The 26,713-nt window shown below is 46.9% G+C and overlaps 2 protein-coding genes across 5 annotated transcripts in view; both read right to left on the reverse strand.

Moving 5' to 3' along the window:
* rexo4 (REX4 homolog, 3'-5' exonuclease) overlaps window positions 1–17,246 on the reverse strand; it is a 133,441-nt gene extending 116,195 nt beyond the window's left edge. For 2 of the 4 annotated variants that reach the window (XM_072566055.1, XM_072566050.1), the window contains exon 1: window positions 17,198–17,246. The gene's annotated coding sequence lies outside the window, so the exon portion shown is untranslated. Of the gene's footprint in view, window positions 1–17,131 lie in introns of all 4 variants that reach the window. The other 2 variants (XM_072566051.1, XM_072566052.1) reach the window with 2 other exon arrangements.
* Window positions 168–25,875, reverse strand: slc2a6 (solute carrier family 2 member 6). Its single transcript, XM_072566049.1, has 10 exons — window positions 25,786–25,875; window positions 20,253–20,415; window positions 18,441–18,647; window positions 16,595–16,694; window positions 15,532–15,743; window positions 12,737–12,889; window positions 10,227–10,335; window positions 9,164–9,355; window positions 4,738–4,883; window positions 168–1,146 (listed from the first exon to the last, which is right to left on the reverse strand). The coding sequence occupies exons 1-10, from the start codon at window positions 25,842–25,844 to the stop codon at window positions 982–984; spliced, it is 1,506 nt and encodes a 501-aa protein (XP_072422150.1). The 5' UTR covers window positions 25,845–25,875; the 3' UTR covers window positions 168–981.
* Window positions 25,876–26,713: the final 838 nt, after the last annotated feature.

A 26,713-nucleotide genomic window follows, 5' to 3' on the forward strand; every position in this document is an offset into this window, starting at 1 on the left:
CCCTCCCAGGTATCTGTTGTTCTATATATAAACCACCCCATAACTCCTCATTTAGATTCCAGTCTGTAACTCACTCTTGGGTATCTGTTATTCTTTATATAGAACTTATAGTTTCATTCTGGTGAAGAATATTAAATGGACTCTTCATTGAGAACATGGAGTTTTTCTTCAGATATATTTAATTTTGCATCAGTAATTCATACTCCCATATAAAACAGTAATACCTGCAGAAGAGATTCTGTATGTATTTACAAACATAAATGTGTGCAATTTTAAAAGTGCATGTTTAGTTACAGTTAGCAAATACACTTATGAAGGCAACCTTTTAAACACCCTCCCTATCAAAAGACTCGTATTCATCAGCAGCACCTTCGAGCTGTATATATGCTAACTGTGGCTTGACGATACAAAGCCTTTGTCTAACTTCAGTGAATTGTCACTGAGGAAAAAGAACTATTCAAACCAACACATCTGTTCCCTCCGCATGTTTTGGATGTAGTTGTTGGTTGGTTCGCTGAGTTGGTTGATTTTCTTGCAAACATTTAGTCTCCCTTCTGGGTGACATCTTCAGTGTTGTGTAGCCTCTGAAAGAAGTGATTTTGGAATTGTCTCACTGGAGAATATGAACTGTTCTAGAGGCTTTTCTATAATATTACCCATGCTGGGAATGTTTGAAGACAGTGCAGAGAGGCCTTTCCTCCAAATCTAACCATTTGCTGTTCCTGTCCGGGGTGTGTTTGATGGGGGCAGTGTAGAGGGAACTTTACTCTGTATCTAACCCCATGCTGTCACTGTCCTGGGAGTGTTTGGTGGGGACAATGGAGGGGCATAGAAATTGTATCTACATTTACCTGTGAGCCATCTGTGTAAATGTTAAATAAAATCAGAGTCCAGCAGGATTAGTCTATCCTTGTAGCTTCAGTGAACAATGAGGAGGATTAATGGTGGGACTTCAGTTTTTCAAAGTTTTATTTTTCCTTGTCAGTTGTTCTCAACAACTCTGGGTGCTTTCGGGTTCTGGAACATGTCTTGAATTTGTTCCAAGGTCCTCTTCCTTGTTTCAGGAATGCAGAAAGCAGTAAATATTATTCCCAGGATGGATACTGCACAGAAGAACAAGAAGGGGACAGCAAGTCCAAAGGTATGCTGGAAAAGAAAGGACAAGGTTTCAAGTTCTGTCTTTGCTCCTGTTGTGATCAGCAGCTTTCATACAAGCTGTACAATGTTTAACCCTTGAGAGTCTGATAAGCAGGATAAAAGAGCAAAAAAGTGAACATTAGAAGGAAAAACTTCCACAACTTCATTTACAGAAAAGAAAAGTAACTGCTGCACTGCAGGAAATAGTGGGAAGTGAGTAATGCAGATGGTGGAGATTAGCGTGATGCTGGAAAAGCACAGCGGGCAGGTAGCGTCTGAGGAGTGGGAAAATCGATGTTTCGGCCAAAAGTCCTTCATCAGAAACCTACCTCCAGAACTCAACCTGAGCTACAAATCTTCTCAAAACTCGCTAAGACCTATGGGTGCGATATGCTAAAACTGGCCCGAAAATGGGAAACGAATGCCAGCTGACAGTGTGCCACTTGCGAACATGAATGCCTAAGGAAGCAGGTACTACCTAAATGTCTTCAATATAAACCTCCCCTTAACACCCCACTGGCCATAAGACTAACAAAGCAAAATGGCTGCAGAATGCTTAGAGAAATGATTAATGATGCCCACAACAGACTCTGTAAATATAATCAGGACATTTTGCACCAAAACTCTTTACTCACTCATGTAACAGACCATGAATGGACAGACACAGTACAATAAGCCATAGATATGAAAAAACTAGACCTGCAAAAAAAAACTAGGCAAACTTACACAAAGTAACAACACTGACAATACAGAAGCATGGATAAAAAACTTATCTGACCGACACTGAAAAAGCCAACTTAGAGCGTTAAGTTACAACGTCCAGCATGAAGACAAGGAAGATTTCTTCACAGCATTAAAAACAACACTGAAAGACAACCAACTTGCAGAAGAAACCCAGCAAACTATCAGACAGGTAGTCGCACCATTAAGCAGAAAAAGGAAGGAAGCACACTCAATACACCAAAAAGGACAGCACTAGAAAGACTTAAAAAGATAAAAACGTTGTTATCCTACCTGCAGGTAAAGGATGCTTGACAGTCATTTTAACCCAAAGAGACTACATTGAAAAAGTGAAAGCACTACTTGCAGATACTAATATTTACCAACAAGTGGCGACAGACCTGACCCCACAACTAGAGAACAGAATCACAGCCCTACTCAAAAAATCTTCAAAAATCTGGAGAAATAAATAAGACAGACTTCCAGAAAATGGATCCAACACACCACACTTCTACAGATTACCCAAACTTCACAAACCAAGAGCCCCCCTCAGACCCATAGTCTCACTACCTGGAACACTACTTACAGACTGGCCAAGGAGCTAGACCAAAGACTAAAACACTTAGTAGAAGGCTCACACCACTCCATCCAAGGATTCCTGAAGACCATCAAAGACACTAAGATAGAAGAGGGTGAAATAATGGTCACCTTTGATCTAACAGCCCTGTTCACATCACTCAACATTAACCTGGCAAAGAAAACACTGACTACACTATTAGAAAACCCAAAGACACATACACCAAACTCCACCAACTTCATCAGCAAGGACAGTATCGTCAAGCTAGTGCACCTATGCCTTGCCACACACTTCACCTTCAACAACAAAACCTACAGAACACCCATGGGATCTCCGATATCAGGGTTCTTAGCAGAGGCAGTAATGCAGAGACTCGAATAAATAGCTCTGCCAACCATCCAACCCAAACTTTGGGTCTGCAATGTAGATGTCATCTTTGGTGATGACAAACAAAACAAGTTAGAGGAAACCTTCAAGACCATAAATAATACCCTTACTGGCATAAAATTCCCTAAAGAGGAGGAAAACAACAACAAACTGCCATTCCGAGATGTCACAGTAGCGTAAACAGCCAATGGGGAACTTAAAACCAGCGTCTCCAGGAAATTAACACATCTGGACCAAATGAACTACAGAAGCAATCACCCCAAAATCCATAGACGAAGCTGCATTAGAACGTTATTCCACCGAGCCAACACACATTGCAGCACAGAGGAACTGCGCAGAGCAGAGGGAAATCACCTATACCACGTATTCAAAAAGAACGGGTACTCAATGAATATAGTCCACCGATTTCTCAGCAACAAACCCAAACAAGCAGATAAAACACATCCAGAAACTCTAGCCACTCTCCCCTACATCAAAGACATCTGGGAAATGACTGCCAGATTACTCAGACCTTTTGGCATCATGGTAGCCCACAAACCCACCTACACACTAAAACAGCAGCGAATGAACTTGAAAGACCCTATACAGACAACAAGCAAAACTAATGTCATTTACAAAATACCTTGCAAGGACTGTAACAAACACTACATTGGACAAATGGGCAGAAAACTAGCCACCAGGATACATGAACATCAACTAGCCACAAAACAACATGACCCTCTCTCACTAGTATCCTTACGTACAGATACACTTCGACTGGGACAACACATTCCATCCTAGGACAAGCCAAACAGAGACACACATGGGAATTCCTAGAAGTATGGTATTCCAAGTGGAGCTCTATTAACAAACACATTGACTTGGACCCGATTTACCACCCCTTGAGAAAAAGAACTGGAAATGACATCACCAACCCAAAGAAACCAGAACATATAAGTTGAAAGCAGGAATCATCAGCAATGCCTCGTCCGGAGGCTCACTGAAGATTAGATTAGATTACTTACAGTGTGGAAACAGGCCCTTCAGCCCAACAAGTCCACACCGCCCCGCCGAAGCGTAACCCACCCATACCCCTACATTTACCCCTTACCTAACACTACGGGCAATTTTAGCATAGCCAATTCACCTGGCCTGTACATCTTTGGATTGTGGGAGGAAACCAAAGCAGACACGGGGAGGACGTGCAAACTCCACACAGTTAGTTGTCTGAGGTGGGAATTGAACCCGGGTCTCTGGCGCTGTGAGGCAGCAGTGCCACCCATAAAGATGTTACCTAGTATGGTGGCAAAACATCTGAAAATGAACCTTCCAGCTCAGTGAGCAAACCTACATCCAGATTAAATAGTCTCTTCCATCCCATATCCTACCACATTGGTCGGCTGGATTAGTTGGGACTGTGTTCGCTGGAATTCAAAAGAATGAAGAGGGATCTTCTAGAAACTTATAACATTCTAACAGGATTAGACCGGATAATCATAGGAAGGATGTTCCTGATGACTGGGAAATCCAAAACCAAAAGTCACAGTCTAAAGTATATGGGGTAGGTATTTAGGACTGAGAAGAGGAGAAATGTCTTCCCCCACAGAGAGTGGGGAGCAATTCTTTGTGATTCTCTACTGCAGAAAGTGGTTGAGGCCAAAACATTGAACGTTTTCAGGAGGGAGTTAGTTCTCAGGGATAAAGGGTATGGAGAGAAAGTGGGAACAGGGAACTGATCATGTTGAACGGTGGAGTAGATTTGATGGGCTGACTGGCCTGCTTCTAGTTTCTATGAATATCATTTCACAAACAGTCATGTCATCTCTCAGGAGATACATCGAAAATGTAGGTGGAGTAAATCTTTGGCTAATTCTGAGCAAGAAAATAAATCAGGCACTGAGGAAAAGTGTACGCAAAGATAATAAAGAAAAACCAACCTTGACTTGTAAGAAGAATTCTGTTAAGATGAAGGCTGTGACCCAACTGACAACCACACACAAGCCTGATGCGAATCCACGGACTTTGAGTGGAAGGATCTCCGACATCATCAGCCAGGTGATTGGTCCCCAGCCCAAGGCATAACCTGTATACACGGGTCAAAAGGGAAAAGTTCAACCACATGGAGGCAATTTACAAACCCAATGCTTCGGCAAAAGGCTCCATACTAAAGATAATAAATCCAAAATTAAAATGCAAGATAAGAGCTCAGATATTGGGGGTGATATATTAATTGGCTGACGGAGGACTGCACGTTAGCAAGCTGTGGAGGGAAGGGCATGATTGGCAATTAGGTATCCCAGGATATAGATGCTTCAGGCGGGAAAGAGAGGGTGGTAAAAGGGGTGGAGGAGTTGCATAACTGGCCACAGAGGATATCACAGCTGTGCGGAAGGAGGGCCCTATGGAGGACTCCAGGAGTAAGGCAAATGGGTAGCGCTCAGAAATAGGAAGGGTGTGGTTACAATGTTAGGGCTGTACTACAGGCCTCCCAACAGCACGTGAGAGATACTGGTCCAAAACATGTAGGAGCAACAGGGTGGTTTGTGAGACGACATTTTAATTTTCCCAACATTAACTGGGATTCACTTAGTGTTAGAGGTCTCAATGGAGCAGAATTTGTGAGGTGTATCCGGGAGAGTTTTATGGAGCAGTATGTAAATGGTCCAACTCGGGAAGGAGCCATACTGGACCTGGTGTGGGGGAGTGAGCCTAGCCAGGTGGTGGAAGTTTAAGTAGGGGATTACTTTGGGAATAGTGATCACAATTCTGTAAGTTTTAGAATACTCGTGGACAAAGATGAGAGTGGTCATAGAATCCCTACAGTGTGGAAACAGGCCCTTCAGCCCAACAAGTCCACCTAGACCCATTCTCCTACATCTAACCCTGACGAATGCATCTAACCTACATATCCTTGACGACTATGGGCAATTTAGTGTGGCCAATTCATCTAACCTGCTCATCTTCAGACTGTGGGAGGAAACCAGAGCACCCAGAGGAAGCCCACACAGACACATGGAAAATGTGCAAACTCCACACAGACAGCTGTTTGAGGATGGAATTGAACCTGGGTTCCTAGTGCTGTGAGGCAGAAGTACTAACCACTGAGCCACCATGCTGCCTGAAAGGAAGAGTTTCAGAGAACACCTTTGGGACACCCAGACCAACCAACCCAACCACCCCATAGCTCAACACTTCAACTCCCCCTCCCACTTCACCAAGGACATGCAGGTCCTTGGACTCCTCCATCGCCAGACCATAGCTACATGACGGCTGGAGGAAGAGCGCCTCATCTTCCGTCTAGGAACCCTCCAACCACAAGGGATGAACTCAGATTTCTCCAGTTTCCTCAGTTCCACTCCCCCCACCTTGTCTCAGTCCCAACTCTCGAACTCAGCACCACCTTCCTAACCTGCAATCATCTTCCTGACCTCTCCGCCCCCACCCCCACTCCGGCCAATCACCCTCACCTTAACCTCCTTCCACCTATCGCATTTCCAACGCCCCTCCCCCAAGTCCCTCCTCCCTACCTTTTATCTTAGCCTGCTGGGCACACTTTCCTCATTCCTGAAGAAGGGCTCATGCCCGAAACGTCGATTCTCCTGCTCCTTGGATGCTGCGTGACCTGCTGCGCTTTTCCAGCAACACATTTTCAGCTCTGATCTCCAACATCTGCAGTGCTCACTTTCTACTAGAAGGTTAACTATAGCAAAATTCAGCAGGAGCTGGGGAATGTGGATTGGGAGCTGCAGTTTGAAAGTAAATCCACTTTTGGCATGTGGGAGGCTTTTAAATGGCAAGATTAGGGATCCATGGGTGACAGTGAAATTGTAAGACTAGCTAAGAGGAAAAAGGAAGCATACATTAAATATAGGCGACTGAAAACAGACAAAGCTTTGGAAGAATATCCAGAAATTAGGACCAATCTGAAACAAATTACAAGGGCACAAAGGGGTCATGAAATATCTTTAGCAAATAGGGTTAAGGAAAATCCCAAAGCCTCTTATTCATATATAAGGAGCAAGATTGTAACTAGGGAAAGGGTTGGCCCACTCAAGGACAAAGGAGGAAAGTTATGTGTGGAGTCCGAGAAAATAGGTGAGATTGTTAATGAGTACTTTGCAGTGGTATTCACCGAGGAGAGAGACATGGCGGATGTTGAGGTTAGGGATAGATGTTTGATTATTCTAGATCAAGTTGGCATAAGGAGGGAGTAAGTGTTGGGTATTCTAGAAGGCATTGAGGTGGACAACTCCCCAGGTCCAGATGGGATCTACCCCAGGTTACTGAGGGAAGCAAGAGAGGAAATAGCTGGGGCCTTAACAGATATTTTTACAGCACCCTTAAACATGGGTGAGGTCCCGGAGGACTGGAGAATAGCTAATATTGTCCCCCTGTTTATGAAGGGCAGCAAGGATAATCCAGGTAATTATAGACTGGTGAGCCTGAGGTCAGTGGTAGGGAAGCTGCTGGAGAAGATACTGAGGGATAGGATCTATTTACATTTGGAAGAAAATGGGCTTATCAGTGATAGGCAACATGTTCTTGTGCAGGGAAGGTCATGTCTTACCAACCTAATAGACAACGTTGATTGATGAGGGAAGGGCTAAAGAAATCATATACATGGACTTCAGTAAGGCATTTGATAAGGTTTCCCATGGTAAGCTGATGGAGAAGGTGAAGTCACATGAGGTCCAAAGTGTACTAGCTAGATGGATAGAGAACTGGCTGGGCAACAGGAGACAGAGAGTAGTAGTGGAAGGGAGTTTCTCAAAATGGAGAACTGTGGTCAGTGGTGTTCCACAGAGATCAATGTTGGGACCACTGTTGTTTGTGATATACATAAATGATCTGGAGGAAGGTGTAGGTGGTCTGATTAGCGAGTTTGCAAATGACACTAAGATTATTGAATTAGCAGATAGTGAAGGGGACTGTCAGAAAATACAGCAGAATATAGATTGGAGAGCTGGGCTGTGAAATGGCAGATGGAGTTCAATCCAGGCAAATGTGAGGTGATGCACTTTGAAAGATCCCATTCAAGAACGAACTATACAGTAAATGGAAACAACCTGGGGAAAATTGATGTACAGAGCAATCTGGGTTTTCAGGTCTATTGTACCCTGAAGGTGGCAACGCGATAGAGTGGTCAAAAAGGCATACGGCATGCTTCCCTTCATTGGATAGGGTATTGAGTTGGCGGGTCATGTTACAGCTGTATAGGACTTTGGTTTGGCCACATTTGGTGTATTGTGTACAGTTCTGGTCACCACAATGAAAATGATGGGGATGCTTTGGACAGGGCATTCAGGGGGTTCACCAGGATGTTGCCTGGTATGGAGGGCACTGGCTATGAAGAGAGGTTGAGTAGATTAGGATTATTTTAATTAGAAAGATGGAGGTTGAGGGGGGACATGATTGAGATCTACAAAATCATTAAATAAATCATGTAGATAGCAAGAAGCTTTTACCCAGAGTGGGGGGGACTCAATTACTAGGGGTCACAAGTTCAAGGTGAGGGGGAGAAGTGCATGGAAAGTTCTTTACTCAGAGAGTGGTGGGTGCCTGGAACGCCTTGCCGGGGAGCTGGTAGAGGTGGACACGATAGCATCATTTAAGATATATCTAGAGAAATACATGAATAGGGAGCAGAGGGATTCAGACACTTAGAAAATAGACAACTCATTTAGGTATAGATTCTGGATTAGCACAGGCTTGGAGGGCCAAAGGGCCTGTTCCTGTGTTGTAATTTTCTTTGTTCTAAATAGTTTACTGCAGGGAGCAGTGTTGGGGTCCCAACTATTTATTAATAACTTGAATGAACGGCCATTCTACATTTGCTTGTGAAACCAAAGTAAGTAGGAAAGTAAATTGTGAAGAGAATGTAAAGAGTCTAAAGGGAAGTAAATAGGTTCAGGAATTGGCTGAAAATTTGCAAGATGGAATACAATGTGGAAACATTGGAAGTTGTTCACCTTGGTAGGAAGAATAAATAGAGCAAGAGAGGGAGACTACACAACTCTAAAGAGCAGAGGCATCGGTGTGTTCTGAGGTTTCATTTAAAAAAGCTAGTTACCCATTTGGATGTTCAGCAAATATTTAGGAAAGCAAATGGAATGTTAATCCTTATTGAGCAAGAAATGGCGTATAAAACAGGGAATCCCTGGGATAACACTGCAGGCCTTGAGGACACTGCACCTGGAATATTCTCACTTAAGTGGGAAGAGTATACTTGCATTGGGTGCAAGTTGAGAAGGTTCCACTCTATCTGTCCCTATCAAACACTCCCAGGACAGGGACAACACGGAGTTAGATACAGAGTAAAGCTCCCTCTACCGTCTTCCATCAAATACTTACAGTTGAACTTACCAAAAATGAAAACCATGACACTGATGAGGGGAATGATGGTTAACCAGTTTGTCGTTTTGTGCTGAAGTAAATGCTGAGCTGTTAAGTGGGCCATATTTTCAAAGGAAGCATTGATGCTGGTATGATTATATTTGAATTCATCCAGTTTGACATAGACTCCAAGACTCAATGTTGAGATAGACATGATGACACCTGGCAGGGGGAGGAGGAGGAGGAGAGAGGTCAGTCAGTTTCTTTGGTGGTTTCACTATCAATGATGGGGATGTGGATTGGGCTAGCTATGGGCAGCTTGCTGGCTACATTTCTGGATTAATGTACCAAGGGATATTATCATGGTATCTGATTAACAAACTGAAATCAGGACCCTGATGCGATCAGGTTTTCATAGAACCCACTGGATCCTGTGTATCCTTCAGGAGAGGAAATGACTTCCACGTGACTCCAGTCCCATTCCAATTACCACCCGCAGTGACCATTCCGTTTGTACCAAAGCCAATAGTTCAGGACAGTTAGCAATTGTCTTATCAAAAAATGTTCAAACATTGAGAGTTATTTCAAACAATAGAGTCCCAGCATTCACTGATTGTCAGAACAACCTCAGAATTGGGCTCAGAGTCTTGTGGCTTTGTATTAACCACCTGGTCTTTTCACTGGGAGTTAGGCAGTTTTTGTGACTGATGTGTGGTGCAAATTGTTCAGAATGTCAGGACAAACCCTCACCCAGATCTCGGAACAGCAGAATCACAGAGTCGGACAGACAGAGGATGACAGTGCTGTCTCCTGTCTCACTGTCAGACGATTGACAATGGGTCATTGCAGGTGAGCCTTGTCCTGTCTCGGAGTACCATCAGGATAGTGTTCAAGAACAGGAGTCTCAGCTGATTTCCCTTTCGCCTAACTCCAGAGAGGCAAAAAAAACAATTTCAGTGCATGCCACCCCTCCCCCAGCAGCACCATGTTGTCCAAGTGGGATCCCTCAATCCCATTCTCTGCTGCTTGCTGAGTTCCTGATGAACAACAGGCTATTGCATTTTGTTCGGTTGAAGCTCCTGCCCTACTCTACCTGAGACAAAGAGAAGTCTCCGTCTTCCAGCTTTGTCCATCAGCCAGGCAGCTACTGAGACAGAGAGAAATCGAATAGCCCCCACAAGGACTGCATCTTGACAGCCTGCCTAATAAAAACAAACCTCCATTAGTACGTGAGGCGGGGGAGAGACAGAAGGGGGAGAGAGAAATGTGGGAGGAAGGGGGCAGGGAGAGAGATAGAGGGGAGAGAAAAATGGGGAGAGGTGGAGAGAGAGGAGCAGAGAAAAGAGGGGTTAGAGGCAGAGAGAGTGAGATGTGCAGACAGAGAGGATGAGTGTAACAAAGAACAGAAGAGGCAGGGGAAGAGTGAGACAGTATGTCAGGTAGAGAGAGAGTAAAGTACCAGAGAGTGAAAAGACAGAGATATCCTCTCATTCTAACTCCCAGGAGGATCAAGAAATTACAGCAGAATTGGATAGATTCTTGATTAGGGGGTGTAAGGTCATTTGAGACAAGTGGGAATGTGACTTTTAAGTTACAAAGAGCCAACTCTGGTTTATTGAAGATGGAGCAGGTTTGAGGGGCTGAATGGCGTTCTCTTGCTCCTAGTTCAGATGGTAGTATGATTTATCATTCCACTGCTCCTCGCTCAGTTGGTATCTTAGAGAGAGAGGATGAAAGCTACGACATTCCTATTCTGGGACAGTACTGGCTGTAGTTTTGGGTGTGACCAGGGAACTGGGACAATACTGGAGATAGCAATCCTCCCAGTGAGTCAGTGATGACAGTACTGTCAGGCACTTTCTGTATGACAGTGTGCGGGTTATATTACTGGGCTGGGAACCATGACCCCTGATTAAACATCCAGGGAAAGAACGAATCCCATGCTGGCCTGTTCCAGAATTTCAAAATTAAAAATTTGGGAAGTGGTAAAAGTCACCACAAAGCTGTCGGACCGTCATAAAACTCCAGCTGAATGTCAGCGGTCCCTGCAGAAAGGAAAGCTGCCGTCTTTAACCAATCAGAGCTGGACCCTGAGAGCAGGCCTCTGCTTTAGTACAAAGGACAAGCTTAGATTGCACTTTTTAACACAACAAAACGCCCGAAAGACCTTTGTAGTCACTGGTGTAATATAAGAGAAAGGCCAGCCTACACATGTACTACAGGATCCCAAACAGTGCAGTGGTAATAGCCAAGATAATCTGTTTTTAATGATGTGGCAGAGGGTTAAATGGCCTGAACAGTGGGATCTATTCGTGCTCTGGGATGATTCCAATATTCTGATCAATGAGACAGGGTCTCATTGCATTATCTTTTTCATACATTCAGGGGACATGGGGATCACTGGTTGGGCCAGTATTTATTGCCCATCCCTACAGAAGATGGGGGTGAGCTCCCTTCTTGAACCCCTGCAGTCCACTTGCTGTGGGACAATTCACTTAGGGAGGGAATTCCGGGATTGTGACCCAGTGACACTGAATGTCAGGATGGGGAGTGGCTTGGAGGGGAACTTGCAGGGGGTGATGTTCCCATGTATCTGCTGCCCTTGTCCTTCTAGACGGAATTGGACATGGGATTGAAAGGTACAGTCTAAGGATATTTGGTGAATTTCGGCACTGCATCTTGTAGATAGCACACACTGCTACTACTTAGAATCGGTGGTGGAGGGAGTGGGTGTTTGTGGATGTGGTGCCAATTAAGTGGGTTGCTTTGTCCTGGATGGTGTCAAGCTTCTTGAGTGTTGTTGGAGCTACACCCATCCAGGCAAATGGGGAGTAATACATCACACTCCTGACTTGTGCTTTGTGGATGGTAGACAGGTTTTGGGGAGTCAGGAGGTGAGTTTTTTTTCTGCTGCAGTATTCCTAGCCTCTGACATGCTCTTGTAGCCACTGTGTTTATGTGGTGAGTCCAGTTGAGTGTTTGGTCAATAGTAAACCCCAGGATGTTGATAGTGGGGGATCCAATGATGGTAACACCACTGACTGTCAAAGGGCACTGGTCAGATTGTTTCTTATTGGAGATGGTCATTGCTTGACATTTGTGTGGCATGAATGTTACTTGCCCTCTGTCAGCCCAAACCTGGATATTGTCCAGATCTTGTTGCATTTGGACATGGGCTGCTTAGTATCTGAGGAGTGGTGAACATTTTAATCATCAGTGAACATCTCCACTTCTGACCTTATGATGGAGGGAGGGTTGTTGATGAAGCAGCTGAAGATGGTTGGGCCTAGGACACTACCCTGAGGAACTCCTGCAGAGATATCCTGGAGCTGAGATAACTGACCTCCAACAACCAGAGCCACCTTGTATGTGTCAAGTATGACTCCAACCAGCAGAGTGTTTGCCCTTTGAAACCCACTGATTCCAGTTTTGTTTGCAGTCTCACCTGAAAGGTGCCCATCGTTGGTTCATGGTTGTGCCTGGCATTACTTTCACAGTGGGCTTGAGCTGGGCAGGAGCTCTTGATGCTGCCAGGAGGCTGAAATCTGAAAGATGCCTGGGTGTGGGATTTGGATGAGTGTTGGCTGTTTGGTTGCTACTTACCAGAATGACAGCGGTACTGTCAAAGATAATCTGCATGTTGACCAGGAACACGGTGATTCCACTGAACTGCTGGAAGATCCTCATGAAGACCGCAATTAGCATGGGTTTGTAGATGTGACGTTGACTTAATTCAGAACATGAAAACCGACTGACCTGAGTGGTGAATAGAGTTACATTCTCACTCTGCAAACAAAAACCCTGCAATTCTAGAGTCAGAGCAGCCTTTCATCATTACAGCCAGTGCAGTATGTTCAAGTACATTATCAAGGATCTTATAACAGAAAACTGGTTGAATCAGACACAATAAACATGGTTTTACGGAAGAGAAATCAAACTCAGCAAAGTGGGAATTCTTTGAGGATGCAACAAATGGAGTTGATGAGAGGGGGATCTGGTGGATGTGGTTTATTTAGATTTTCAGAGGCTTTCTGATAAGGTCCCACATAAGAGATTAACATGTAAAATTAAAGCTAATGGAATCTGGAGTAGTGTATAGAGATGGACAGGCAATTGGTTAGGAGACAGGAAACAACAAATTGGAATAAATGGGTCTTTATTGAATGGCAGGCATTGACTAGAGGGGTAGTGCAGATTTCAGTGCTTGGACCCCGGCTCTTCATGATATATATTCATGATTTAGGTGACAGAACTAAATATAATGTCTACAAGTTTGCAGATGACACAAAGCTGGGTGGGAGGGTGAGCTTTGAGGAGGATGCAGTGATACGTGAGTGTGTAAGTGAGTAAATATATGGCTGATATAGTATAATGTGGACCAGTATGAGGTTATCCACTTTGGTAGCAATAGCCGGAGGACAGATTATTGCCTGTAAATTGAGAGAGGGGGAAAGTTCAACAGGATCTGGGTGTCCTCATACACCAGTTGCTGAAAGTAAGTGAGCAGGCAGTAAAGAAGACAAATGGGATGTTGGCCTTCCCAGTGAGAGGATTTGAGTAAAGGAGCAGGGATGTCTTTCCGCAATTATACAGGCCTCTGGTGAGATCACACCTGGAGTATGGTGTGCAGTTTTGATTCCCTTATATGAGAAAGGATATAGAGGAAGTGCAGTGATGCTTACCAGACTGACTCCTCAGATGACAACTCTGATGTATGAGGAGAGGTTGAATCAGTTTGGATTGTATTCACTGGAGTTTAGAAGAATGAGGGAGATCTCAGATAAATCTATAACGTTCCAACAGGAATAGGCAGGGTAAAAGCAGGAAGGATGCTCCCGATTGTGAGAATATCCAGACCAGGATCATAGTCAAAGGATAAGGGATAAACCTTTTAGGACTGAGATGAGGAGAAATAACTTCAGCCAGAGCGTGGTGAGCTTGTGGAATTAACTCACACAGAAAGTGGATGTGGGGAGGGTAGCATTAGGATATTGATCTCAATGGTCAACCATGATCAGACTGAATGGTGTGCAGACTTGAGGGGCCAAATGGCCTACTCCTGCACCTATTTTCTACGGTTCTAAGTTGCAAGCCTGGGCACTTCTATAATGATGGAAACACAATAGGTAAGGTAGACAAGCAAAATCCCACAGACAGCATTTTATTTCAATGATGCAAGATGGTCAGGAAAGTTGGTGAAAGGTCTCTGGCTCTGACAGCAGATGTAGCCCTCCGTCAGTACGGACCCGCTGGTGTCTGCTCTCCCAGCACTGACCTTCCGACAGTGCGGTGCTCCCTCGGCACTGACCCTCCAACAGTGCCCATTCCCTCGGCACTGACCCTCTGACAGTGCCTGCTCCCTCAACACTGACCCTCCAATAATGCAACGCTCCCTCAGCACTGACCCTCTGACAGTGCCTGCTCCCTCAGTACTGACCCTCCAACAGTGCGGCACTCCCTCAGTAGGACGGGGCTCCCTCAGTAGGGTGGTATGATGTGAGTTTGGACATTGGCTTCATGTCTCTGAAGTGGGACCTGACCACTGACCCTCTGTTCTGTGAATGTTCATTGGTTTAATGTGACAGGTTCAGGACTGGCCTGTGACCCCTGAGTGAGGGTGAGAGTGACCTCTCGCTGAGTGAGGGTGAGAGTGACCTCTCGCTGGGTGAGGGTGAGAGTGACCTCTCGCTGGGTGAGGGTGAGAGTGACCTCTCGCTGGGTGAGGGTGAGAGTGACCTCTCGCTGGGTGAGGGTGAGAGTGACCTCTCGCTGAGTGAGGGTGAGAGTGACCTCTCGCTGGGTGAAGGTGAGAGTGACCTCTCGCTGGGTGAAGGTGAGAGTGACCTCTCACTGGGTGAAGGTGAGAGTGACCTCTCGCTGGGTGAGGGTGAGAGTGACCTCTCGCTGGGTGAGGGTGAGAGTGACCTCTCGCTGAGTGAGGGTGAGAGTGACCTCTCGCTGGGTGAAGGTGAGAGTGACCTCTCGCTGGGTGAGGGTGAGAGTGACCTCTCGCTGGGTGAGGGTGAGAGTGACCTCTCGCTGGGTGAGGGTGAGAGTGACCTCTCGCTGAGTGAGGGTGAGAGTGACCTCTCGCTGGGTGAAGGTGAGAGTGACCTCTCGCTGGGTGAAGGTGAGAGTGACCTCTCGCTGGGTGAGGGTGAGAGTGACCTCTCGCTGGGTGAGGGTGAGAGTGACCTCTCGCTGGGTGAAGGTGAGAGTGACCTATCGCTGGGTGAGGGTAAACTGAGTGACAGAATCACATTTGAGCTCAGTACCAGAGGGCACTTGGTTACCATGGAAACTGTGTCCTATGTGGAACCAATCCCTGAAAGTGGAAAGAGTCAGTGAAGCCTCCCAATGACATTTCAGTGCAAAGTGAAGATAAAACAATAACTTACATTGCTGCTGAGTGAAGCCTCGATCTCCCTATACTCATGTTGGTAATTGGCCTCAGGACCCCGAAGCCAGGCAAGTGCCTCCATTGCTTCGCTGGAGTGGTGTTTGGAGATTAAATAGCGAGGAGATTCCGGCATGAAGCACATGACAATGATCATGAGGGTGGGGATAAAGGCACCAACAATAGCCAGCCATCGCCAGGAGAGGACCAGGGCTGATGGACAATAACAATTCCATGTTAAATTAACTCTTTAATCACCAACGGCTTCCCCCAGTAATCCCCACAAACTCAACCAAATCCGCCCCTCCCTCCCCATTCCCCCCAGTAATCCCCACAAACTCAACCAACACCACCCCTCCCTTCCTATTCCCCCCAATAATCCCCACAAACTCAACTAACCCCACCCCTCCCTCCCTGTTCCCCCCAATAATCCCCACAAACTCAAACAACCCCGCCCCTCCCTCCCCATTTCCCCCAATAATCCCCACAAACTCAACCAACCCCACCCCTACCACCCCGTTCCCCCCAATAATCCCCACAAACTCTACCAACTTGGACCATCAAATCCGTCCCTCCTTATTCCCTCCAATCCTGATGAATTAGCCCCTTTCCCATTCACTCAGATTGTGCTGTTTGTGACAGTGAGCACCATGTTGCTGTGGTAACATTATCATTTACGAGCATGTTTAAGCCTGGAGCTAATCCCAAAGAGATTCCAGTGCTCCCCATCCCAGGGTTGAACAGGAATCTTGCCGTCACGCATTGGAAAGGGATGGAACGATTTCACATTGATCCCCGACCTCTTTGGTCATTTGATGATGACCAGTGGTGATGATATTGAGTAGTGGGGGCAGACTCAAAAGGCCGAAGGAGCAGGAGTAGGCCCATATAGTCCAACGTTTATGGACAGGCCAAGTGTAATTGTCAGACCTGGAGTAGGCCTCTGAGCGGAGCTCTTGCATTGGAGCAGGGAATGATCCCACTGAGTACAAACATTCCTCTCATTGCCAGTGGACAGAATCCCTCTGCAGCAAGCAGCATTCCCAAACTGTGGAATTCCTCACCGAGTGCATACAGCAGGAGTGTTCCAAGTACAAGCATGATCTGGGGTCCAACTCCCATTCTCCCCCTTAGCTTGGTCACGGAGATCTCCGCAATGTATACCTGCAACACAAGAACAAAATCCTTCAGTACCTGCTGCACAATCACAGGCTCCTGTATCTGAGCAAACCCAGGGCTGCTGGTTAGACCTACTGCTCGGATGGACAACACAGCACACAGGGAGATCACATACATATCCGCATAACTTTCAACTTCCTCAGACTGAGAATTCTGGGGGTTCCCTGTGGTGACATAACACACAAAGTGGAATGAAGATTTCAGTTTATCCCTTTCTCAGCACTGACCCTCCAACAGTGCCCACTCCCTCAGCACTGACCCTGCGACAGTGCCCGCTCCCTCAGCACTGACCCTCTGACAGTGCAGCACTACCTCGGCACTGAACTTCTGACAGTGCAGTGCTCCCTCAGCACTGACCCTCCGACAGTGCCCGCTCCCTCAGCACTGACCCTCTGACAGTGCGGCACTACCTCGGCACTGACCCTCTGACAGTGCGGCGCTCCCTCAGCACTGACCCTCCGACAGTGCAGCGCTCCCTCAGCACTGACCCTCCGACAGTGCGGCGCTCCCTCAGCACTGACCCTCCGACAGTGCGGCACTCTCTCAGCACTGACCCTCCGACAGTGCCCACTCCCTCAGCACTGACCCTCCGACAGTGCGGCACTCCCTCAGCACTGACCCTCCGACAGTGCGGCACTCCCTCAGCACTGACCCTCCGACAGTGCGGCACTCCCTCAGCACTGACCCTCCGACAGTGCGGCACTCCCTCAGCACTGACCCTCCGACAGTGCGGCACTCCCTCAGCAATGACCCTCCGACAGTGCGGCACTCCCTCAGCACTGACCCTCCGACAGTGCGGCACTCCCTCAGCACTGACCCTCCGACAGTGCGGCACTCCCTCAGCACTGACCCTCCGACAGTGCGGCACTCCCTCAGCACTGACCCTCCGACAGTGCGGCACTCCCTCAGCACTGACCCTCCGACAGTGCGGCACTCCCTCAGCTCTGCCCCTCCCTTAGTGTGGCACTGCAAGTGTCAGGCAGGTTTAATGTTTCACTCCTTGCTCCCATGAGTGGATTCCGATAGGGTCAGTCTGATTCTTCAAATGTTCCTCATAAAGATCACACTTTGATCCTGCTCCTCCAATGCTCCATCGTATCTTTCGTCTCTGTATATTCTTGATGTTTGTTTCTTGAGCCCGCAGTACAGTACAGGGATCCAAGAGCACCCTCCGACCCCACAGTCACTTCCATCTCAAGGGTCAATGGCAGTTGGTACATGGCAACACCACCCCTTGCAAGTTCCCCTCCAAGTCACTCACCATCCTGACTTGGAAATATATCACCGTTCCTTCACTGTCGCTGGGTCAAAATCCTGGAATTCCGTCCTTACAGGCATTGTGGGTCTACCTACAGCACACAGACTGCAGTGGTTCAAAAAACATTTCCAACACAACCTTTCTTGTGGTGACTGCATTAGCCTGGTATTTCCAGCACCTGAACAGGCCATTCAGCCCATTGGGTCCATGGTGGGGTTTATGGTACTTAGCCTCAGTGTCACTTTGCTCTGATCTTTTCTGCTCCTCACTCTTGCTAATGTGTGGATTCATTCAATGGTCACGGAGAGCTCCCCCCCCCCCCTCCCATGATGTGGGAAAAAGGTCCCACACACCCCCATATCACCCCACCCCTAATGCCGTTCCCTCTCTTCCCCATGCTCCCAGCCAGCAGTGTGCTATCTCAGTAACTGCCACTCAGTGTCTCGATGCCCGATTTTCTGTTCACATCTTACCGGAACTGTGCCTGACAGCATTCCCCCTGCGATCCCAGTCAATGCCCGACCCAGGTCCAACATCCACACTGCCTGGGCACTGCCCATGATGGCAAATCCCAAAACAGAGGGCACGTTGGACAGCATGATGGTCAGCTTCCGCCCGAGGAGATCATTGAGGAGCATGGTGGTGAGGCCTCCAAACACAACACCCAAGGTGAAGATGGACTGTAAGAGTAGAGAGAAACACACACAGGAGTACATCGATGGTGTAACCACTACATCTTATTATTTATCAGTAGTTATGGTCATGGACTGAATTGGGAAAAGTACTGTTTTATGAATCAAGGAAAAGCAGAGCTGAGGTTACTGTGGGCCAGTTGGAGCCAGGGGTCTGTACACAGGGAGATTCCGCCAGCAACAAGTCACTGATTGGTTGTGGAATGATGACCAGCTTTTTTTCCTCTGTTCCGTCATGTGGCTCCACCCCAGAGGGCAGTTCAGAGTCAATGGGGCTTGGGCTGCTTTCCCTGGAGCATCGGAGGCTGAGGGGTGACCTTATCCAGGTTTATAAAATCATGAGGGGCATGGATAGGGTAAATAGACAAGGTATTTTCCCTGGGGTCGGGAAGTCCAGAGCTAGAGGGGCATAGGTTTAGGGTGAGAGGGGAAAGATATAAAAGGGACCTAAGGTGTAATTTTTTCATGCAGAGGGTGGTACGTGTATGGAACAAACTCCCAGTGGAAGTGATAGAGTCTGGTACAATTACAACATTTAAAAGACATTTGGAGAGGTACATAAATAGGAAAGGTTTAGAGGGACATGGGCCAAAAGCAGGCAAATGGGACTAATTCAGTTTGGGAAAGTTGGTCAGCATGGAGGAGTCGGGCTGAAGGGCCTATTGCCATGCTGTATGACTGTAACAGGTCTGAAGTCACATGTAGGCCAGACCAGGTAAGGTTGGCAGATTCCCTTCAGGACATTGGCAAAGCAAATGGGTTTTTATGGCAATCAACAATGGTTACATAACTAATTTTAATACATTCTAATTTCACCATCTGCCTTAACAGGATTTGAACCCACATCCCTGGAACATTAACTCAGGGTTCAGGATCGCTCTGCCACTGACAATATCACTACGCCACTGTCACTCCTACTTGCCAACATCGATGTGATTGGCTTGAAGCTTCTGGATGTGAGCAATTTAGCCGTAAGCGTTTGAACCTCCGAAACGGGACGTGCTGTGCTTTTCACTGCAGTGAAAAACAATCACATAATGTCTGAAGGAGGTCTGTTTTTCCCCTCACCAGTTGTTGGAAGCCTATGCGTTTAACCAGTAAGTCGGAGAATTGTATAAGTTGTGAACCAGTCAGTCTGTGCCTCTGCAGCAGGTGAATGTTCCTGGAGAGGGAAGATCGAGGAGCAGCAAGTCCTGGACAAACCAAAACAAACATCTCAGAGCTCCCCCTGTGGTCAGGGGCGATTGAAGTGCCTTCCCAGTCTTTCCCACCAGCCATAGTAGCCACAGAGAGAGAGAGAGAGAGAGTGTGTCTGTGTGTGCATGTGTGTATGTGTGTTTTTTAGCCACATTATTCTTAGGTTGGCACATTTTTTACTTGATTTTGGGAGTGTGTGTGTGTATCTGAACATGTATCTGTGTGTGTGCTAGCAGGGGGTGAGAAACAGTAAAGCTGCCTCTACAATGTTCCCCATCAAACACTCCCAGGACAAGAACAGCATGGGGTTAAATAAAGAGTAAAGCACCCTCTACACAGCCCATTCTAACAAATAACAATCCTCTTCTGAAAACATGAGTTGTTTCCTTTGATTACCTCAAAAAAGGAGGCCTTGTAGTCATCGAGTCGAAGCAGTGGGTCGGGAGACTGCTGCAGTTCTGGGATCACAGGAGAGGTGTAGACGAGGGCATAGCCAAAGCTCAGATTTCCCAAGGTTGCAGTGAAGACTGCCAGGTACAACCAACGGTTCTGGAATCTCCTGGAAGGTGAAGGCTATTATCATGTCGACTTGACACAGATAGGCCATTCAAGCCAATGAGTACGTATTAGCATTTCTACTCCACCCCAATCACCTCCCACTCCCTCTTCATATCCCCCTCCCCATCGCTATATACTGCTTTCGCTGTCTACTTTGTGCATTGATCTAACTTCCTCTTTAAATACATCAGTGCGATTCACCTCAACTGCTTCCTTGGACAGTGAGTCCCACATTCTTCTGATGCCCGGGGAAAAGGTTTTCCTGAATTTCCAAAGGGATATTTGAGATTATTTTAAGTTCTGACCAAATGGGCTGTGTCTTGTTCACATGTAGCCCTAGTCCTCATATGGTTTAGTCTCACAATTATATAGGTAAAAACAATGACTGCAGATGTAGGAAACCAGATTCTGGATTAGTGGTGCTGGAAGAGCACAGCAGTTCAGGCAGCATCCAAGTAGCTTCGAAATCGATGTTTCGGGCAAAAGCCCTTCATCAGGAATAAAGGCAGTGAGCCTGAAATGTGGAGAGATAAGCGAGAGGAGGGTGGGGGTGGGGAGAAAGTAGCATAGAGTACAATGGGTGAGTGGGGGAGGGGATGAAGGTGATAGGTCAGGGAGCAGAGGGTGGAGCGGATCGGTGGAAAAGGAGATAGGCAGGTTCGACAAGTCCAGACAAGTCAAGGAGACAGTGCTGAGCTGGAAGTTTGAAACTAGGATGAGGTGGGGGAAGGGGAAATGAGGAAGCTGTTGAAGTCCACAATGATGCCCTGGGGTTGAAGTGTTCCGAGGCGGAAGATGAGGCGTTCTTCCTCCAGGCGTCTGGTGGTGAGGGAGCGGCGGTGAAGGAGGCCCAGGACCTCCCCCTCCCACTCTGCCGAGGACATGGAGGTCCTGGGCCTCCTTCACCGCCGCTCCCTCACCACCAGACGCCTGGAGGAAGAACGCCTCATCTTCCGCCTCGGAACACTTCAACCCCAGGGCATCAATCTGGACTTCAACAGTTTCCTCATCTCCCCTTCCCCCACCTCACCCTAGTTCTAAACTTCCAGCTCAGCACTGTCTCCTTGACTTGTCCGGACTTGTCCTACCTGCCTATCTCCTTTTCCACCGATCCGCTCCACCCTCTCCTCCCTGACCTATCATCTTCATCCCCTCCCCCACTCACCCATTGTACTCTATGTTACTTTCTCCCCACCCCCACCCTCCTCTAGCTTATCTCTCCACGCTTCAGGCTCTCTGCCTTTATTCCTGATGACGGGCTTTTGCCCGAAACGTCGATTTCGAAGCTCCTTGGATGCTGCCTGAACTGCTGTGCTCTTCCAGCACCACTAATCCAGAATCCTCACAATTATAGTTATCTTTATGAAATTTGCATTGTCTTTTAGTGTTTGTAATATTAGGTTGGTTTATCGGGGAGTAATAATATTAATCACTTAAATTATCAATACAGTTCCTTTTCCAGTCCAAAGCTTTGCCTGTTACCTGCTGAATTTGTTTGTCTAGTTGTTTTTAACGACGCTTAGGTTGGCACATTTTAACTTGATTCTGCATTTGATTGAGTGGCTGTCTCGATGTAATCTCATGGTATGTATCAGAACTGGAGCTCATGAATCCCAGGGGGAGATTTGCCTGTGCTGTTGGAATGAATTTCAACTAAACCTGTCAGGGAAATTACAAATTCTAGAGGGAATCCAGATCAAAAGAAACAAAAGCTTTTTATGGGAAGTAACAAAGTTGAGAATGAAATTAAAAAGCAGCAAATCATTTGCAGAATTTGCAGAAGTGTTAAAAAGGTGGGGGGAGGGGAAATGAGGAAACTGGAGAAATCTGAGCTCATCCCTTGTGGTTGGAGGGTTCCTAGGCGGAAGATGAGGTGCTCTTCCTCCAACCATCGTGTTGCTATGGTCTGGCGATGGAGGAGTCCAAGGACCTGCATGTCCTTGGTGGAGTGGGAGGGGGAGTTGAACTGTTGAGCCACGGGGTGGTTGGGTTGGTTGGTCCAGGTGTCCCAGAAGTGTTCTCTGAAACGTTCCGCAAGTAGGCGGCCTGTCTCCCCAATATAGAGGAGGCCACATCGGGTGCAGCGGATGCAGTAAATGATGTGTGTGGAGGTGCAGGTGAATTTGTGGCAGATATGGAAGGATCCCTTGGGGCCTTGGAGGGAAGTAAGGCGGGAGGTGTGGGCGCAAGTTTTGCATTTCTTGCGGTTGCAGGGGAAGATGCCGGCAGTGGAGGTTGGGTTGGTGGGGGGTGTGGACCTGACAAGGGAATCAAGGAGGGAGTGGTCTTTTCGGAACGCTGATAGGGGTGGGGAGGAAAATATATCCCTGGTGGTGGGGTCTGTTTGGAGGTTGTGGAAATGACGGCGGATGATACGCTGTATATGGAGGTTGGTGGGGTGGTAGGTGAGGACCAATGGGGTTCTGTCCTGGTGGCGGTTGGAGGGGCGGGCTCAAGGGCGGAGGAGCGAGAAGTGGAGGAGATGCGGTGGAGGGCATCGTTGACCACATCTGGGAGGAAATTGCGGTCTTTGAAGAAGGAGGCCATCTGGGTTGTACGGTTTTGGAACTGGTCCTCCTGGGAGCAGATCCGGCAGAGACAAAGGAATTGGGAATATGGGATGGCATTTTTACAGGGGGCAGGGTGGGAGGAGGTGTAGTCTAGGTAGCTGTGAGAGTCGGTCGGTTTATAGTAAATGTCCGTGTTGATTCGGTCGCTCGAGATAGAAATGGAGAGGTCAAGGAAGGGGAGGGAGGAGTCTGAGACGGTCCAGGTAAATTTGAGGTCGGGGTGGAAGGTGTTGGTAAAGTGGATGAACTGTTCAACCTCCTCGTGGGAGCACGAGGCAGCGCCAATACAGTCATCGATGTAGCGGAGGAAAAGGTGGGGGGTGGCGACAGTGTAGCTGCAGAAGATGGACTGTTCCACATATCCTACGAAGAGGCAGGCATAGCTGGGGCCCGTGCGGGTGCCCATGGCTACTCCTTTGGTTTGGAGGAAGTGGGAGGATTGGAAAGAGAAGTTGTTCAGGGTGAGGACCAGTTCAGTCAGTCGAAGGAGGGTGTCTGTGGAAGGGTACTGGTTGGTACGGCGGGAAAGGAAGAAGCGGAGGGCTTTGAGTCCTTCGTGATGGGGGATGGAGGTGTACAGGGACTGGATGTCCATGGTAAAAATAAGGTGTTGGGGTTCGGGGAAGCGAAAATCATGGAGGAGGTGGAGGGTGTGGGTGGTGTCCCAAACGTAGGTGGGGAGTTCTTGGACTAAGGGGGACAGGACTGTGTCGAGGTATGCAGAGATGAGTTCGGTGGGGCAGGAGCAGGCTGAGACAATGGGTCGGCCGGGGCAGTCAGGTTTGTGGATTTTGGGCAGGAGGTAGAAACGGGCGGTGTGGGGTTGTGGGACTATGAGGTTGGAGGCGGAGGATGGGAGATCCCCTGAGGTGATGAGGTTATGGATGGTCTGGGAGATGATGGTTTGGTGGTGGGAGGTGGGGTCATGATCAAGGGGGCAGTAGGAGGAGGTGTCCGCGAGCTGGCGTTTAGCCTCAGCGGTGTAAAGGTCGGTGCGCCAAACTACCCCGCCTCCCTCGTCTGCCGGTTTGATAGTGAGGTTGGGGTTGGAACGGAGGGAGTGGAGGGCTGACTTTAATCTACAGAAAGGCAGGTACATCTAATGGGTACCAATCTTGTGAAAGTCAAATTCCTGGAATGTGTTTTACAGCATTTCCTCAAGAAATATGTTGACAAACTAAGACATGGGCTAATATTATGCAATGAGAAAGGGCTACTAAAAATCTTGTTGTAAAAGACCCTTTAGGGAATAGTGATCATAATGTGACAGAATATGCCATAAAGTTGAAAAAGGATGTAGGCTCAGTATGAAACTGAGCTTTTCCATTGAAACAAATGTAATTTTTGAAAACATGAGATGAAAGTTGGTTATAGTGGATTGGAAAGTTACATTAACAGGTTTGACTATAGATAGGCATTGGCAAATATTTAAGCAATAAATGCTTGGTTTTAAAAAGATATACATTTTTAAGGGTAAAATGGAGAGTGCTTTGACTATCAATGGCAGTTAAAGACAGTATTAGGTCAAAGGACTAGGCTGCTAAAAACGTGCTGGAAACCTGTGGATTGGAAGAATTTTAGAATTCAGCACTGGGGGACCAATAAATTGATAAATTCTTCCAAACAACAATGTACCACTTCTATTGATTGAAGTAGAGGTTCAGTTGACAATTCCACATTTATTCCATGTTTCTATATATCATGTGTTTAATACATTAGCAGGGCCATATGGATAGGGTAAATAGGCAAAGTCTTTTCCCTGGGGTCAGGGAGTCCAGAACTAGGGGGCATAGGTTTAGGGTGAGAGGGGAAAGATATAAAAGAGACCTAAGGGACAACTTTTTCACACAAAGAGTAGTATGTGTATGGAATGAGCTGCCAGAGGAAGTGGTGTAGGCTGGTACAATTGCAACATTTAAGAGGCATTTGGATGGATATATGAATAGGAAGGGTTTGGAGGAATATGGGCTGGGTGCTGGCAGGTGGGACTAGATTGGATTGGGTTGGACTGAAGGGTCTGTTTCCATGCTGTACATCTCTATGACTCTATGACATCTTATATAACATCACGTGGGGAATACCTTAATGTCACCTTATATCACCCTGTATCATATATGCCAAACATATGCACTTTCACCCTATATAAATCATTTCTCTCACTTATCTCACCCTATATCTATTGCCTGTACACGGTATCATTATGTATCATTTTCAAGTGTGAACAAAGAACAGAAAAAAAGACTTGTTGTTTTGCACAGTCTTAGGGCTTTCCAAAGTGAATTACGTTCAATGAGGTTCATTCAGACGTGTAGTCACTGTCACAATGAAGGTAACACAACGCACCAGGCATGCACAGGAAGATCCCACAAAAGCAGGCGATGGTGACCGGATGCTGTTTTGTGCTGGGACAGACCTGTTTCTCCTCAGGCAACGTTGCCTGACCACTTCAACATTTCCAACATTTTCTGATTTTATTTCAGACTTTGGTGAGGACTCCTCACCAAGTTAAAGCGGCTCGATAAAGGCACCGCATCAAGGAAAAACAACAAGGCTGGATTGCCATATGCTAAGGCGTAACAACTTACTGAAGAAAAATTAGAGGGAGTAAGAAAATGATGACGTTAGCCAACTTAAAGTGGCAGAATTGTACAAACTACTGAAGAGAGGCTGTAACAGTGGCGTTTATATTGCAAAATTTTACTTTTTTTGTGAAATAACTTTTTTTTTCTTCAAGATGCACTGCTTTATTCCAAATAAAAGTTTCTGTTACTGGATCTTAAGAGGAGCTTTTTATTTCTTACCCCGTTTCTGTCGGCTGAAGAATCCTTTGGAAGGTACTGTACTGGCAACGAGAGTCCATTCTGCAACGAGTATGTGACTCTGCCTGAACAATACTCCGCTTTTATTCTGTCGTGCCCTGCCTTTGACTTCCTCTTCAAAGGGTTCCACGGTCTGCAGAAATGACTCACTTTAACCCGTGTTCGTTTAGCCGGCTGCACGAAATAGTTGCAAAGATCTGATCAGATTCCCTGATGGTTCACCCGGACCAATGTCTTGATTCAATGTCAGAGATACTGAAATCCTCCAATTCGCCAGTTGAATCTGCGGAAAATCTGTTGCTATGAGGTTAAGATTTTACAGAGAAGCGCCAGTTTATTAACGGATGGGATCAGGGGTATTAATATTGCACAGAAAGTCCATTTGGTCTGTGATGCCACACAGGCCCAGTCCCCTACATATTTTTAACTGAAAAGAGGAGCGTACTTTAAAAAAACACTAGACAAACAGCAGGGTTCAAAATCACACAACACCAGGTTATAGTCCAACAGGTTAATTTGGAAGCACTAACTTTCAGAGCGCTGCTCCTTCACCAGGTCGCCAGGACCACCTGCCTAAGGAGCAGCGCTCTGAAAGCTAGTGCTTCCAATTACACCTGTTGGACTATAACCTGGTGTTGTGTAATTTTTAACTTTGTCCACCCCAGTCCAACACCTGCGTCTCCAAATCAAGTTCAGCAGGTAACAGGAAAAACTGGATTGGAAAAGGAAGTTTATTAATAATTTAAATGATTAAAATTATTAATCCCCAAGAGACTGTGAGCGAGCTAACATTTAGCGTGTAAGTGACTGATGAAGAGTCAGTCTCTCTCAATGGCTGCTGCCTGACCCGCTGTGATCTCCAGCATTTGGTTGTTTTCAGGACAGATTCCAGCATCTGCAGGCGTTTACT

This window comes from Chiloscyllium punctatum, chromosome 49 (genome assembly GCF_047496795.1).
Source record: "Chiloscyllium punctatum isolate Juve2018m chromosome 49, sChiPun1.3, whole genome shotgun sequence".
Taxonomy (NCBI): Eukaryota; Metazoa; Chordata; class Chondrichthyes; order Orectolobiformes; family Hemiscylliidae; genus Chiloscyllium; species Chiloscyllium punctatum.